The 18552-nt window shown below is 33.6% G+C and overlaps 1 protein-coding gene across 1 annotated transcript; it reads left to right on the top strand.

Annotated features, from left to right (window-relative positions):
* Nucleotides 1-1301: 1301 nt before the first annotated feature.
* Nucleotides 1302-12863, top strand: LOC137924313 (uncharacterized). The gene is made up of 2 exons (XM_068767701.1): nucleotides 1302-1363; nucleotides 11973-12863. The coding sequence occupies exons 1-2, from the start codon at nucleotides 1356-1358 to the stop codon at nucleotides 12802-12804; spliced, it is 840 nt and encodes a 279-aa protein (XP_068623802.1). The 5' UTR covers nucleotides 1302-1355; the 3' UTR covers nucleotides 12805-12863.
* Nucleotides 12864-18552: the final 5689 nt, after the last annotated feature.

The raw sequence follows: 18552 nt of genomic DNA, 5'->3' as shown, positions 1-18552 counted from the left end.
AGTGAATATAAAAGATGCACGTCGACTGTCAGAAGAACCAACAAATCTATTCTCGGTCAGCTCCGTATAAAAACTAGGCTCTCCATCATCAGCTACAAGCGGATTCTTGGTTACTTCGGGTATATAGATCGGACGCAACCAGAGCTTCGTTAAGCTGGTTGTCAGGAAAAATAATAGACGAAAAGGTCGATCACCTAGCCGAAGGCAGTCTGTGTGGGTGTTAACGTGCCTCACAGTAAAGAGACCTGTAGAGAAGAATTGCGATGTACATAAAGAAATACAAATAGGCTTGCTATATCTTTCTCGTTGCTCTAAATTAATAAATCTTTTGTGTGCAACTGTGTACAATATTACAATACAATCCTAATTAATAAATTTAAAAATAAAACTTGATAAAAAAATTTATCACAATTTTATAAGTGATAGCAATGCTCAGGAATCAATTGCTATAATATTGTATTAAGGATATGGCGGGTGACCAAAAAGAACCCGTCTGAGTTTTTTCTAGACTCTCCTCATATGACAGCGCGTTTGGAATCTTCAGGCCTTTAAGTTGAAGAATGCCTTATGCAAGAGCTTAATTTGATTCTTTTTTCTACTAAATTAGTCTCAGTGGTCGGTGTAAACTAACCCGTATAGGTTATTATATAATTAAATTAATAACATTGGGATGTAATAATCGAAGGACATATCAAAAAGCATTACGTTGGCGCCTTCATCAAGTTACATTATAAACAAAACCTCCGTAACTTTGTCGGTGTCAATGCCGATTGTTCTACAGTCTATGATTTCCTTGCGGTAGATTCTCACAGAGACAAAACAATAAATAATTCAAGTTCACAAACAAACAACGTTGACGAACAATCGTATAAACACTAGGCTCGATGGTGTTGTTGTGCCCATTTTAGTATTTAAAAAAAAATATGTCACATTGTAATAATAAATTTTGTCACGTAATTTTAACACTAAATATATGTTTGATTATAAAAAAAATTATAACATAAATATATTTAATTAAAACGAGACTGTTGCTGTTGTAAAACAATAATTACTGCGTTTAGTAATAGAGTTGAAAATCACGTAGCGTGAATGTTTGCCGACAAAACCGACAGACGGTAAAAATTTCTCGTTAATTACCAAGTTACTTTGCTCCCACGAACTGCGCCGTCTTCCCGGCGATACGCGAACTCAGTTGCTTACCGTTGACCGAGAAAAAAACAACGTCGCCATCTTTGATTTTTTTTTATTTCGTCGCATTCGCCGTTTCGTATCGTCTAGGTTCGTTATAAGAGGTGGATCCTTCAACCCTGCGGCTGTGTCACGAGATTATCGCGAGGGAAAACGCCGGCATCGCAATGTATCGGTTAGTGATGTACTTTTTTTTTTAAATCGATTTTCGCGCCAACAAGGTTAACCGTTAATTTTTAAATTAATGTGACATCGGATGAATTATCTCTGTGTTATTAATTACAAAAAAAATATTATTAAGTGATTTTGTTTGTCTTTGTGTATTCAATTATGTTTTATTGATGCGGTAGAGTAAAATAAATGTTTTCGCGGAGTTTAAATACACATCATCTGGTAGTATCTATATATTTTTTAAACGCGTTTAATTACGTAGTTTTAATTACATGTGTTGGAGGTCACTGGACCGCAATAGCCTTGACCTCTTAACAGTAACTAAACTCGAGGGCTCCATCAGGAACAGGGCTAAAGAGCCAACTTTGGCTCAATAGGATGATATTATCTACCTATGAACTAACTGATCGCAAAAATTGTGGTACCAAAATACTTAGACACGTGAATTTCGGTAGAAATATCTCTTTCGCTAAGTAATAAAGGATTTCATAAAACTCTACTCTCATATGGGTGGGTTCTCACCATTCACAAACATGTTTCCAGAGGAACGACATAATACCAAACTGCAATCGCCAATACGCCTGCCAAACATGGCGATTATAGTATTATTCCAATAGATATCTTTAGGATAGGCCCATGTCTTGCAATGTTTTATTACTTTTCGGTGGCAAATATTAAATTCTCTACTCACAAATAATTTGGAAGAACACTATCGAAGCCATGATTTCTTTCGTATATTCTATCATGTCTTGTTTTTATAATTAATAATGAACAGTAAAAATGAATTGACATAAATGTATTGACATAATTTAAATTATAACTATATATGTATGATCTGCGAGATTCCTATAAAAACCCACAGGATCAAGTAGGATCACTACATCGATCGAATCACTATTTAATTTAAAAAACGAAAACAAATGAGTATTTATTCGCTACTTTATATAGTCATACATTTTCGACGTTTTGCACTTTTTTAACGTGCATATTCTTACTTCTGTCGAAGTTTATTATTCCGTGTTCAACGAGTATTGACGCTATGTTGATTTGCAATCGTATCCGTTACATCAAATTATTTTTATTCTGTGCTATTTTAAACATGGAATTTGTGAATACATTAACAATGACTTGTCATATTTATTCGAAAATATACATGCATTCAAAATATTTTATTTCCATGAAATTTAAATATTTAGTAATAAAAGAATGCACTCTAAATTAAGCATATACAGATACTTCTCTTTCTACTCACCCATGTCGTTGCTCTACCTTATGTACCTAAAAGTATAAGCACTTAAAATTAAAATAACATACATGGCGTGCTAATAAATATGCAAATTAAAGAATTTTTACATATCTTATAAGGACATTTAACCTATCTCACCAAAGATATTTCGTTAATTTTATCCATCGACAGTGTAAAATGATATTTGCATCTTTTTTTATCTAGAAACAATGTAAGATGTACCAATGATACAGGTTACATTAAAAAACATAATCTTAACAAATTTACTTTTAAAAATAAACCTCATTTTTTACACCACTAGGTAAAATGTGTTAATAAAATAAATAATGATTTATCAAATCACTTTTAGAATATTTTTGTTATTTTTTTAGATATATTTAGTTTGTAAATTATATATTTGTTTAAGTATATTCATAAAGAGATGAGCTCAGTGGTAAAGGATTGAAGCTCGCGATAGTAAACAGGTTCGATACTTACGTTCGATACACACTTTGTGCATTAATTATATTGAATTGCCACTGCTCACAAGTTTCATGAGGACAGGCAACAGCGTTCTCTGAGTACCATAATACCACACTGCGATCGCCAACCCGCTTGCCAAGAGGAGGACATACAGTGGTTGCATATCCGCTCAAAAGAAAAGACATTAATAGGATAAATTGTTTTAATTAAAATATACAAGTGCATTTATAAATCATCATTTTGTCGTCCATCGCTGGACACGAGTCTTCCCCATATATTTCCAAAAACACGGGTAGGAAGCGGTCTACATACATCGTTTTAATGACCTCAATAAGGTCATCTGCTCAAGTTTTTAGAGTGAGAGACCATGTTTCTGTGCCGTAAATCATCACCGTTAACACACATTGGTTAGTTTTATTTATTATTGGTTATTTATTTTTCTTTCATCAATACAAATTTTTCTTAAGGTTACATATATATATTATCTGTTGTCAAAATTTGGGCAGTACTTTAAAAACAAAATCATTATTTACACTGTTTTTTGTTATATCTGTGGCTTCTTTTGTTTTAAATTCGCAACCTTCATTAATAGTAAGCAATTATTTTTATATCTCTTTATGTTATTTGGTCGTAAACAAAATAATAATAATTACGATTTGAAACATAATTTTATAATATTACAAAATATTAAAGTCTGTTATAATCAATAAATATTCATCTAGTTGTTTGTTTTTGTAATGAAAACAAAACAAATCTTTGATACGAAATTTGCGGAACTATTTATTGTAAAGGAAAAACTAATATATATCTATATACAGGATGATTGTTACAGTTCTAAATGGCTTGTAGCTTTAAAGGGGTAACTGTATAGCTCATTTGATATTATCTTAATGTATAATACGTCCTATCCAAAAATCAATGGTTTCGTAAATAATAACGTATGATTAGTTAGAAAATGCATTTTCTAAATTCGTATTACCACGTATTAAATTTAATTATTGTTTATTATCTGTCGCTGCAAACTTTGTACAGCCAGAAGTTATTGACAAGTCGCATTCGAATTCGTTCGTCGAAGTCGCGTACACTTTATTTATTGACTTAAAGTTAACTTAAATCGACTATTCGGGCAAAAAGATTCTCGAGTGGCGACTACTAGCTGGTAGACGCGGCGTAGGTCTCTGGATGCCGGCAGAGCGAGGCTGGTCTTCATGGCGATCTTTGGCGGGAAGACTATGCTTTACAGTGGGCAGAGCGAAACCGGTCTTCACGACTATCTTTGGCGGGAAGACTATGCCTTGCAGTGGGCGTCGAATGACACGAAGATCATAATAACGAAATAAATAAAATTTGAATATATAAGAGCGAAGAAGAAAATACAGCGCCTGAACTGTCAAACGCACAAAGGTCAAAGAGAACTGTCAAACGCACAAACTTCAAAGAGAACTGTCAAATGCGTAAAGTTACAATATCCACTACATATTCAAGAATTTTTCAATTTTAGTTATTCTCTATTTTTTCTTAAATACCGTCTATAAAGTATTAGAAAACATGAAAAAGTTGAATGTAACCGGCAGTCGTTCTGTTACGGCATAACGAGTAATAGTAATTAATTAATATATATATATATATATATACCTATATAAATGTTAATTAACCGACGTCAGTGTACCTTAGTTACCGACACTGCGTTTCCCTCTGCGCGGCATTGTTTCTTGCACAATGAAGTATTTTTTTAATTTATCTGTACGTTTTAATTCACGTGCGCTCGGTCTTGGCGCGTGCGGTTTGATCTTACGATATGTTACCGGCAATGATTGTATTTTATTGTCTATGTCCTTATCTAAACATCGACGTAAATTTATTAAAAGTATTTTTATTGTTGTGCTAAATTAATGCAATACCGTAAGGTCTAAACTAGAAATTGATAGGAATGGAAGATAGAGTGACGGATAAAAAAAGAAAGAGTGAGAGATGAAAAACGAATGTAAATAAAAGTTTAAGCAAAAGTGTCAATGTGAACCCATGACAGGGGTTGTACGAAAGGTTCCCAGTAGTGGGAGTCATAAAAAAACGAGAAACCAAGCGAAAATAATTTTGTATTCTAAATCATTACCATCATTTTAACTATAAGACGTCAACAGCGTGATATAAGTCTTCATAGATTTTTAACAGGACGGGTCTAAAGCGGTCAGTGTCCACCGTCTTAACAAACATAATATCACAACATCCAGATCCTAAAGGCCCCAGCGGCTATCTGTTCTGCGCGCTACATGGGCTGCCCAATACCAATTCAATTAGACAATCCGCTGGACTCTATCGTTTACTTTCATTCGTCTACTTTAGAGAATGTGTAAAATCATTTTAAGACACTGGCCAATCTTGTCGCATTAAATTATAAAAAATAAAAAAATATTGACACCGTTAGAATTAATGATTGTTAACATTAATTCACATTATATAATTCAGAAAGGTCAATAAACTTACCTAACATTTCGATACAATTTACAGTTCTAAACTAAAACATTTTTTTTAATTCCTATTTTGCATATATGAATTCTGGTGATATTTTTTTTTTATTAACACGTTAGTCTATTTTTTCAAACAAATACAATGATTTTAATATTTAGCTTTGTAGATGAAGAAGATAATGTTTTTTAATAGGATGATTGGTTATGGTGGTTATTTTAAGGTGAATATCTATCTAAAAATCACTGATTTCAAAAATAATTAATAACGTATTGATAATATAGCAGAAAACATTAATCAATTATAGTAAAAAAATAATATAATAATGATAAATGTCAAAATATGCACAGACTATACAAAAAATTTAATCTACAGATGGCGCTGTATAAACTTTATAATGCTGTTGCACTATCAGCACAGGATAAATATATTTTTTTTAATCTTCCTGTCCCGATAGACCTTGAACGCAAGTCGCACAGCGTGTGAGGTTAAACATATGTTAATTATTTATAAATATACAGGGAGATTGGTTATCGGTGTGAAAGTTTTTAAAGGAAATCATAGCTCATTTGGTACACCCTATCCAAAAATAAATGGTATCAAAAATAATAAATGACTTAATGTTTATATTAAAATTATATTATTGTTTGTTATCTGTTTTTGTAAACTTTGTATTGCCAAAAGTTATTGGCCTGACGTATTCTTATAATAAAAATAAATACATGTAATATATATCAGAGTAACCACTTTATACAAGAAAATTGTATATAGGAGTAGAAGCTTTAAACCTTCTTGATAATAAATAAGTTATATTTTCACCTATTGAAAGTTTTTATATGTGTAAATAATCACTCGGTATATATTAAATAAATATAAATGAGAAAGTGATTAAATAAAAAACGGAATATTTTCAATGATGTATCTTTTTATCGTGCTATGGTTTCGGTAGTGAATATAGAGCTCACTGACTTCTCGCATGTAATTTGAGTTGCGTTCATCAAACGCGCTGTTAACCAAGATTGTCTTCACAACGCAGTGCGTATACGCAATTATAATAATTGTAAAGTACGCTTGGTATTTAAATTACGGATGCACCGTTTCCTTGAGAATGAATCGAATTGAATTAATGCAAGTCGTATGACTATTACAGTTTTTTAAAACAGGAACATGTATCATATTAAATATCATTCGTGAATATTTTACTTGCAAAGATGGTATCTGTTTTTTGAGGTTATTTGAAATAATACTACGATAATATTGTTAATAACTAATAGTTTAATTGAAACTGTTTTGCAAAATTAACACGCAAAGCAACAGGAGCCATGTTCAACGCTAGACGGAAGTAAACACGAAAGCACAGAGTAAAAAACCAAGTGTCAATTAGAAATATGAAACATACATAGTGTTGTTCATCAATATTGATTAAATAAGGTATATATTTAGATACATATGTGTATATATATATATATACTTATATAAATATATACATATATATATATATATATATATATATATACATACATATACACACACTCCGCAAGGACCTTCATCAAATCAATAAGGAGTACGAAACATAAATAGTGTTGTTCATCAGATATTGATTAAATAAGCTATATGTTTTGAATTAGACATATATATATATACATATACACATAGTCCGCAAGGTCTTTTAGGATGGGAAACCCCTCGTCGTCGTCCCTCATTACGCGCTTAACATTAGGAGAGAGCTGAACCTGTTTGATCAGCTTTGTAGTGGAATTAGCGATAGCATACATTCTATCTGTTACAGTGACATATTAACAATAAAGATATATGAGACGAGTCTAACGATATAATCAAAGAAACGCCTCAAGCCGTAGATTCTTGCTCTTTGTCTCATGGAGAAATCTTAACCCCTGGTGGTGCTATCAAGTTGGTTAAAGACCACGTCGAGCTGTCGTCCACCTCAGAGTCCTTGTCGCTAATGGAAGTTTAGGGTCCCCACCATAAACGTTCCTGTTCATCATCCTTCTATTGTAAGATTATTAGACAAACTCCCCCTAAACCGTATATATTTACAAAATGTGATTTAATCCGTACCAAATTAAATAGTGAGTTCAATTTGTTTCTAAGTTATAAACATACAAGTACATTGAGGTCGACGACGGTCGGCAGCCATCGCGACCTCTAGCGAACAGAATTGCCTTATTGTCTAACCTGAGACGACCATGCCATTAATAATTTTACATGACATTGTAACAGTTATTGTTTGGCCACTACAACACGAGATTCGGTAGACGAAAACATAAATTAATATAAACAGACAGAAAAAAAATCACATTACTTATATTATTGGTGTTAGATGTACCAGTTTTGGTTCAGAGAAAGTTAAAGAATATCTACAATATGTACTATTTGCCGTTCACAAATTTGGAGGCAAATATACAAAACGGACATTACAGGAAAACCGAGTGATGCGCGTGTAGAAACTAATAAGCTAATTGTAACATCTTTTTTTGACGTTGACAAGCGATGTGTTTGTGTTTATATATATTACATATAGATAGTACATACATATAATAGCATCAGCATATAATACTAATAAGCACAACCTGCTCATATATACACACACAGATATAATATATATATATATATTATACACTTGCCGAAAAAATAGTTTTTTTTTCAATAAATAGTCACATCGTGGCATTTAAAAATTCCGCGGGTTAGACGGGACAAGGCGCATGTGGCATATAACGTAAACCTCTTTTTTGTTAACAAAACTCGAAGCTGAGTCTGGAGAAAACGATAGATGTCATCATCGTCTCACCCTGAAGATATCTACTTCTGGGTACGATCTGCATACAGCGTCTTTAAATGGCTTTAACAAGGTTATCTGTTCATCTTGGGTGAACAGCAACTACTACGTTGCGCTTGCCTGAGTCTTCACTCCAGAACTCTCAAACTCCAGCAGCCTGCGACCATGCAGCGTATATAGCCTACCCACATTATCGCCGAGATAGATATCATCATAGTCTTTTTTTCTAAGTGAGGTTTTAATGACATTTCTAATTAGAGCAAGACTATATTAACTTACCAGGGTGAATCAAAAAGTTCTTAGAAGTGCATATATATGAAACCTTTTTGAATCAAGTTCGATATTCAAATTAAAGACTGTCTATCACACTATATTTATGCAGACTGTCACTTGTTTTTGTCAGTTCGTTCGCATGTAATAAATTTTTTTGTGTAACGAGTTGCTAAAAAGTCAAAATTATGGATAAAAGTGAGTTACGTGCGGTGATAAAATATCTGTTTGAAAAAAATGTCTACGAAGGAAATTTTTTTGGACATTCAGCAGACATTAGGGGGTGATGCTGTACCTTATTCTACGGTTGCGTACTGGGTGGCTGAATTTAAAAGAGGTAGATCAAGCTGTAAAGATGACCCGCGTTCTAGGCGGCCTTCAACCTCCGTTACAGAAGAAAATGTCAAAAAGGTTGAGAATCTGGTTTTGGAAGACAGAAGAATGACTATAAAACATATAGCTGAGATCCTAAAGATATCTTTTGGTAGTGTTCAATCCATTTTAATTGATTCACTGGGGTTCAAAAAAGTGTCTGCAAGATGGGTGCCACGAATGTTAACCGGCGAAAACAAAAAGCGACGTTTGGAAATTTCCAAGCGTAATCTCGAAATGTTCCAGCGTGATTCGGATAATTTTTGCCGTCGTCTTGTCACCATGGATGAAACGTGGGTCCACCATTTTGATCCTGAAACTAAAAGACAAAGCATGTCTTGGAAACGACCATCCTCTCCATCCGTTAAGAAATTTAGAGTTGCTCCTACCGCTGGCAAAGTTATGGCCTCTGTGTTCTGGGATAGTGAAGGAATCCTTTTTATTGGTTACATGCCAAAAGGTCAGACGATTACTGGACCCTATTATGCAAATTTAATCCCGAAAGTGCGTGAAGCGATTAAAGAAAAACGTCGTGGAAAACTGTCGTTGGGCGTGTTGTTCCTTCAAGATAACGCTCCTGCTCATCGATCGGAAGTTGCGCTCAACGCAATCCGCTGTGCTGGCTTCAATCTCCTTGACCACCCACCATATTCTCCGGACTTAGCCCCAAGTGATTTTCACTTATTTCCAAAATTAAAAGAGGAAATTCGTGGAACAAAATTTCACGATAATGACGCGGTTATAGCTGCCGTAGAGGACTATTTCGAGAGTCAAGAAAATAATTTTTTTTCACAAGGAATAAGGAAGTTAGAAACGCGTTATTCTAAATGCATTGCCTTGGAGGGAGATTATGTAGAAAAATAAAATATTATTATTTAAATCTTTGCATTTTTTAATATTGATTCCAAGAATTTTTTGATTCACCCTCGTAGTCTAATATTATCTGTGCTCGTATTCATTTTTTACAAATACAACTGTACAGTTTAACTATGAATTATATTGTTTTTATATTTTAATATTTCTTTTAAAACATATTTATAAACGATGCCTTTAGATAATACACAAATTTATTTATAGATAATGACATAATAAAATCAATGATATATATTGTCATAAAAAAAATTAATTTAGCACTGGCTTGAAATGTTTTAAAATACTTTTGATTAACGTTATTTATTTCCCAAAAGCAAATTATGTATACAAGCATTATCAATTACGACTAGAAAAATTTTACACCAAATCACATGATAAATAAATTGAGTATTAGTAATTGTCATATAAAATGTAATAACAAATAAATCATCTAACACGAACATGACTAACTGACATGAATATCATCTATTTAATGGAATCAGGCGTTACCTCGCGGAAGTCCATCCTAAGTAAGAAAAGGACCAATATTTAGCCACTTCCGCACATGCAGTGGTAGTCGTGCAATAAATTTATGTGTAAGCAAGTCTTTGCTTGCAAGTCGTGCAATGAATATCATCGCTAAATTTTAGAAACAATTGTTTTGTTTACTTGAAATTTGTGATTAAAATTGTGCACTTTTTCTTTTGCATCCGCTGAGCGGTGGAACGTTTCCAGTATCCGCTTTTCAAAGATTTTATTAACCTTAAACAACTGTAATTATAACAAAACTGCAACTTGAAACATGACTCTCACTAATTATTGTGGATATTAGCAGCTAATAGTCACGTAATAAGCTAAACGCAACAAATTTGAATACTAAATAAGGATCTTCATGAAAAGTAATCAACGTACTATGTATAGCTCTCTAAATACAAAATTTCTAGAAGGACTTACGTAAGTTTAGCATCAAAACTATAGAGTTACCAGTTTCTTTCCAGGTTCTTGTGTTAGATTAGGGTCTGAACCAGAGGTCTTCTTACATTCAAGTTACACACTCGTTTCTAAATTACCTTCCAACTTTAAAGGCTCTACTGGTTCTTTAGTGTCGCTGGCTATGTCTTCTTATTTTGTCTCAACGAACTGATTTCCACAACCAACCAGCACTGCCAACTCCTCGAGAAATCTCTGAAGATATTTGATCTCTATATATCTCGTAGGGGGTACCTCAGTGAATCACTAGACTATTAATGTCTAGATATAAAATTAAACAATATAAATGAATATTTCAATAAACGAAACGCAAGAGTTTAGTTGACGGAGAAACATCGTCTCATAACGAAATCAATTAACAAAACAAACAAGTCAAACGCTTTACTAGTTTATTGACAGTGTGGTATTGTTTGACCAAATTAACTGTATGCATACGACATATATGATATTTGAGTGTACGAAAGAAATTCTTGGCTATTCAAGGTTTGTTATTTTACATTTTTTTATGATTGTTGGTAGTTGCAAAAGGTTACTTAAAAAACAACACAGCGACATTTTCTGCACCAAAATATTCTTACGTAATCACCGCTGTAAGAAAAGGACCAATATTTAGCCACTTCCGCACATGCAGTGTTAGTCGTGCAACAAAGGGCACCGCCCGTCAGCCCGCTGATCATAAAAAGACCTGGGTTGTAATTCTCGTGAAATAAGAAAGCCAGCAGATAGTTTCTGTGATTGATCCATGCTGTGAGAATCAGAAATATTTAGTCGAAACGCTTGGTACGCCTCCAAGGAAACTCAGTGGAAGAATGGTAGTGGGCCGTGGGACTTCCCACTCATCCTTTATCGAGATAGAGAAACGGGGATGGTGTGATAAAGTCGTCTTTTTTCAATTAAATATATTTCAGTTCATTTGCCTTAATTGTTATATCATGGTACAGAAAGATTGTTTTCATTCAAAAATCGTGCCTTCATGTTGTGTTTCATTTTAGCGCGTATTCTCTAGATTGTAAAAGAATCCCACAACTCTATCAACGTATAATCATCAACATGTCTTAAGACATAAGCCTCACCTATAGATTTCCATCCAGCCTGCAATATATACCTTACCAACATCTTTTGAAAATTTATTTACGGTTAAAATTGTTTTTGTTTCAGATCTGTATTTTTACTGACGCTGTGCTTCTACACATGTTCCACTGCACCACAACAGAGCAGCTTAGAGACCATTGCGGACGTTAGACCGACTATATTCGACTACCCTGCTGTAGTTTACGACGATGAACGACGGCCGTATAGACAGACGCATGTATTTAATGGTGGCAGACAAGATTCAAGCTCAGATGACTTCAACTATGATATAGCAACAACCGAAAACATTGAACTAGATACAACTGAATACGTTGATGAATCATCAGTCGGTTACGATCCCATCACTGAAACATTGCCAACAGACGATTACGAAATTGAAAAGAAAACCAACAGATTCTACTCAAAGATCGGGTATCTATTAAATCCTTATTTAGTTGAAGATAATCTGAATGATCTAGGTATATCAAAGAATGCAGAAAAAAAGACAAATGTTGACGAAGAAAAAATAAATTATAATGAAGCTAGTAATGATGCTGATAATATAATACCAGTTAAAGAAGTCAATTCGTCGATCATACATGACGTGCAAACAGATAAAGCTAAGAATATAACAAACACTGCCGATATTGACACAATAGTAAACAAAACTAATATTATAAACATATCTAGTCATGACGATAAGCCAAACTTTATTCCAGAGAAACCTAAATACGCAGTAGGCAAGCCAAGTTTTTACAGCGCGAGTCCAAAAATAGGTTACACGACTGCTAATTTGATCCAAAAGTCTGGAAAGAGAAAGTTTAGATCTAACTGTCGATGTGAAAAGATATGGAACTGTCCTAGGCTTCAAATATCTGTGCCCAGATGTCCCAACGAGTACTTCATGTGCTGTTTTTAATGTTCGTATAATAGGACTTTAGTGTCAAAATGAAAAGTCTGAATCAATATGTAAGGACAATTCGGTGTTGTAATTCTAATTTTAGGTTTATTAAGTGTTCATAATTTATTTATAGACCTTACCAAATGTGATTAAATTAATCCAACTTTAATTTGGTTTTAATTATCGTAGTATAAGAAACAAAAATTTAAATCTAAATAGCACTTGGTTTATTGGTGTATATAAATAAGCGTGATTGATATTATAATACATTAAAAAAATTATAAAATTTCATTAAATGTGTGCAGATCAGCGTTTCGAGCCGGCGGTAACTTACTACTTACAATGTTGACAATTCAGGTGCACGTAAATACAGACCTACTTGAATAAAGATATTTTGAATTTGATATATATCTGCTATATGCTATGTATATCTAATACAAAAGATATGTTAACTATTTTTCGATGCTGGGCATCATGTTTAGTTCCTTGTTTATTTAAATCTATTGAGTGAATATCTAATAGATTCAGGCGTTACCTTGCAGATTTCCATCCTAACTAAGAAATGGACTCATATATAGCTACTTCCGCTATGCAGCAGTAGTTGTACGTGTGTAGTGTGTAGTACATTTCATCCAAAAATTAAGTTTAAATTTGAACTAGAAAATTAAAAAAAGGGCTCACTCGGTGTTTGGCACTGGTCGGTGTAACATCTCCTGAGGATGCCCCGTGGAGGGGTGAAACACGTGTTGAGTAGATTAACGGTGGTAGTTGTTTCGCATTATTTACCGCACGCGCATTTATCAGCGGACTGGCGGGCGGTTCACTTCATTGCACGACTACTGCTGCATAGTGGAAGTAGCTATATATTAGGTCCCTTTCTTAACTATCGAGAGAAGTTTTCTTTAAAGATTAATGATATCGATGGTTTCACCCACGAGTTCCATGCTTTATCATATCAGCCTATAGGTACCCACTGCAAAGCATAGGTCTTCTCCAAATATCGCCACGAGGACCTGTCTTGCGATACCCGCATTAAGCGACTTTCCGCAACCTTTACTGTAATCGAAGGAATGAAAGATAATATAAGTGAAAATAGGAGAACGAATGGTGGTAGTGGTTGAGAAAAAAATATTGTAAAAAGATATCTGCTCACATATGGTACTCCCCGCACGAGACACCTCAAAAGGTAAGTCATTAAAAAAAAACGTTATGTTATTGGTCCACTTTATGGGGGGCCATTTTTTGATGATTAAATAATGCAAAAAAAATATTTCTGTGTTGATGTATAATAAAGTATATTTGTGTTACTATTTTATAAGAGTTCGGCAATTTTAATCCGCGGAAACGAATGTAACAGCTCGAGTCAAAGTTCATTTTGAGCCCTGGAAGTTAGCCATAAAATCACAAGTGTTGCCGTAACAACCTCAGCGCACTAGCGCCACCAATCAACGGAAAAAATAGCAAAAACGAATAGCACGTATGGGCACACTCTTCATTCAGTCATTATTAAAACAATCATACCTGGAATACTCGTACAGCCGTCGCGCTGAGACCAAGACATATGCAGGAGTCTCAAGACAGGCATCGTACAAATCCAACCTACCTCGTCGGAATCTATATCGACTCGTGTAAAATAGTCGGTTGCCAACCTCCAATCATTCTAAACCAATATTTTCAAACCTTTTTAATCCATACTCCACCTTAACCTTTCTAAATTTCTTACTCTCCCATATGTAACACACATAAATTTTATATTAAAGCAAAATGGTTCAACTCACGTGGAGTCGACTTTCGAATTGCCCTGCTGTGGGGCATGGGACATTGGGAAACAATCGTTCTAGATAGAAGCGTTATTGGAGTTACTTCCACTACGACTCCCAGCACTAACGCTTTCCAAAATGATAATATATTTAGCCGAATAATAGAAATCAACTTAGTCGATGTTCGATCCTTTCGGGCGCTTTTGAGTCAGAATTATAAACGAGTGTTATCGACGAGTAACAGCCCTAGTCGAGGTCCTCTTGTTGGGCTTCTGAACTGAATCATTCCATGGAGCACCTGCTGAAGCGATCCAAGAGCTTTACCGTCTCCCCATCCTTATCAGCAGCTGGAGTTTTATGTCCTTTACGCACTGCCACTTCGAACTCGTAGATTCTGCAAATGCCACTTGGGCAACAGGATAATAAAGTTCAAAAAAAAAACGCATGAGCAGTCCTATATATTTGGCTTTTGATATCATCTCTCAAAATGTCCATCTACACATTTTACACGTAATTTCGAATATTACAGAAATGTCACGTTGACAAAATTTTTAAACGAGTTCTGTACACATAGCACATATATTTTAAATAATCTTTACATATATGAAGTGAGATCGTGTATGGAAATAAAGCTTATATTTCCTTGACAAGTTTCTTACTGTATACAGATAATATTTATCTTAAACGTATATAGACACCAAGATTATAAATATACGACATTCTCGACACTTAATCTAATTAAGGGGCCGTTCACAAAGTACTTCAACTGGAATTTCACTTTTATTACAAAACAATGAAACAGATATTTACTCTTTTTTAACTTTGCCGAGTATTTAAATATAAAGACATTAATTTTGTTAAAATAAAAACGTTGATTCTATCAAGAATCTGGCAAAAAATCTTTCTGCCACATCGCGTTTCTGCGACCCCTGCAAATGTGACCTCAAAAAAGCTAAGTTGCCTCCCCCCTCCATACCTGAATAATCATTCCAAAAACTTTTTCTTTTTAATTTCTAAAACAATATTTTACTGTTCATATGTCCAAAGGGCTTCTTTAAATTGTTTAAATGTCTATAAATGGAATTTAACACATTCCATGGCATGCGGGGCGTATACGACCCCCGCTGCACTTTCCGTTCAGGCCATTTGTAGTTCTCATTGAAAAACAAAGGATTCTTAAACAAATGAATATAGATAACTTCATACCACGTTTGCGCGTGCATATGCATTCATATTAAAATTTATAACTTTTTCCCGTTAATTATAGCTTTGCTATGTTGAGAAAGTGTAAAGCATTCGTATTAAACGACTTTTTTAATTTTTTAAGTGTGGACCATATACGCCCCACGAGGCCTGAATAGAAAATCTTCAAAAATTGCAGCTACACGAAACGTGTTATCTTAATGGCGGTCGTCACTCATAGTTAAACTAAGCAAACGTATTTTATGAACGGCCCTTATGGTCAATTTGAAATGGACTGAATGATAAACACATACAACATGAATTGGCACATCACTATTTCACTTCTAGAACATTGCGCTGAAGATTACCAGGTCCATCTGGATCCATCCAGAAGCAAGGTCAAATTTTCTTTGAATAACGCTTATCTTAATATATAATATATATATTTATCAATAAATAAACTCAAGGGGCTCAAATAATTTCAGCTCAAATAAATGTAATACAGTAAGTGATAAAAAGGAAGGTCTTAGTGGATGGCATACATCATCATATCAGATATGATCTCTGCAAGACAGGCATTCTTCAAAGATCGTAAAAATATCCGGACTTATTAGAGACTTCCTGCATCCTGAATGCTGATGTCGTTGGTCCATCTAACGGGAGATCTACTCCCACCGATGGCATTCACATCTGTTAATAACTCTGTACTAAAAAAAAATTGCGCTTAAAAATGAATTACATATAATGTTTGAGAAGCAACATTTTTCAATGCAATATAGCTGGTAAATCATATGATAAGTTCAATGAACAAACATACAAAATGTAGTTTACCAATTTCGGAAACTCAATTTAATACTAGTTTAATTACACCAATACCTCACTTTGCGTCGTGGTTACGTTCCAAAAAAACACGACGCAAATTGAAACGCCACAAAGTGAATTAAGATTTTCTATAGCAATCCATGTAAAGATCGAAGATAGGTTCCAGGGTCACGAAAATACTAGTTTTTAAAAAGAAAATTGAACAAAGTAAACATTAAAAAAACAAAAATAATATAACTCTGCCAATAAATAAATTGGAATAATATTTACCTTTTTTGTAACCAGAAACAACACGTAAAAATGTATATAAATTTATTTAAAAAAAAGCACAACACACTACGTAATTGAAACTGAAGTACAAAATTAGCTAAACAAAGTGAAAATAAAACTGTATTCAAATTGCATTTTTTTAGTTAGAAAGACTCAAAACTCGGGGTTTGATGGCATGGCGCAATTAGAAACAAAAGTGTTGCCATCTTTAAGAAAAAAAGAAAAAATTAAAAAAAATTAAAGACTCGAACCCAAAACAAGGCAACCTCGAAAATCTAACGACGCACAGTGAAAATTAGTACTAATTAAGCAGCGACGCAACATCGAAAAAAAAAACGAAACGACGCAAAGCGAGGTATTGGTGTATAGTCTTTCTCCTCATAATTTATACGGGTTGTGACTGTAAAGGAACATACGTGAACAAAAATTAAATAAATGAAAAAATAGTAAGAGAGGGATAGAGAAAGAGCGAGATGGTGAGAAAAAGAGAGAGAGAGATAGCCTGATAGGTATCGATTGAAGATTCATCTTTAGGTTATATACAGGGCATAATGACAACAAAATTTTAGCGAAGGAAACGATTATAGCTCCATCTAATGCAAATATTTTCAGTTAGTTTAACGTATTTACACACACTCGTATTTACGTTTCAAACGACGCATAAATCGAGGACTAACTTGTGAACCTATTTTTCAGTTAAACCTCTCGTATATTACAGTTGTATTCAAAAAGGCAACCTTATCCCAAAACAAATTATGCTATTACATCCACAGCTAATCGACAGCTGATTAAGATAAAAACCGAATCAAAGGTATTGAGGGCTATACCGAAAAAAGTTATTCACTGTTTCGAGTACTGGTAGAAGCGTTGACAAAAATGCATTTATTCGGACGAGGATTACTGGAAGATGACGAAATTGATTTGTAATAATAAAGAACTTGCTTTTAATAAATAAATTCACAAATGACATTTTGTATGAAACATATCAACTTGAAGAGTTCAACTTTCAAAGAAAAATAAACCTACTTCCAATGGATTTATGAAAAAAAAATTGTGAATCACAATGTCTATTATTACATTGAAAAATGTTGACCAAATTCTCTGTAAACCATTTCAAATATGTATTAAAAACAAAACAATATTTATTGAACTAGAGATATTTTTGCTATCAATGGCTTATATAATTAGTAACTAATTGATGAACAGGTTTCCACAGGATATGGAAGAACGTGACCATAAATTTTTAGCATAGCATTAGATGTAAAAGAATAATGACATTTCTTATATCGAGTGTCCAAAGTTTGTAAAATCATTGCAACAATTTTTTGTGGCGTTAAAAAAATTCAAAAAAATCAATAAGTTGCCATAATCAAAACAAATCAGTTTTGGCAACTTTTTCTACAATTTTTTTTTTATAAATCAAATTATTTATTTAATTTCCAAAGATATGTTTAAAAAAATCAATTTTCTTTCAAAATAGTATTAATGAGTGTTAAGCGAGTACAAAAAGTTACGAATATAAATCTTTCGAGAATTAGAATGCTCGCAAAAAATGACTGCGAAAATTAATATCCCACACACAAATAACCGCAATAACACACATCGATTGTGGTAGGTTTTCTTTTTTCCTAGTCGCTAGTAAATAAGTCAAGGTATGGGATAGACGCAGACTAGATACAGCCTTACAAACTACAACTTAGACCGTATCTACACTGATACCGGACAGAGCTTA

This window comes from Battus philenor, unplaced genomic scaffold (genome assembly GCF_028537555.1).
Source record: "Battus philenor isolate CCGP_79_NKW_IND1 unplaced genomic scaffold, ilBatPhil1.0.hap1 SCAF_23, whole genome shotgun sequence".
Lineage (NCBI taxonomy): Eukaryota > Metazoa > Arthropoda > Insecta > Lepidoptera > Papilionidae > Battus > Battus philenor.
The sequence above is the reverse complement of the archived record's forward strand: the minus strand, read 5'-3'. Positions and strand labels throughout refer to the sequence as shown.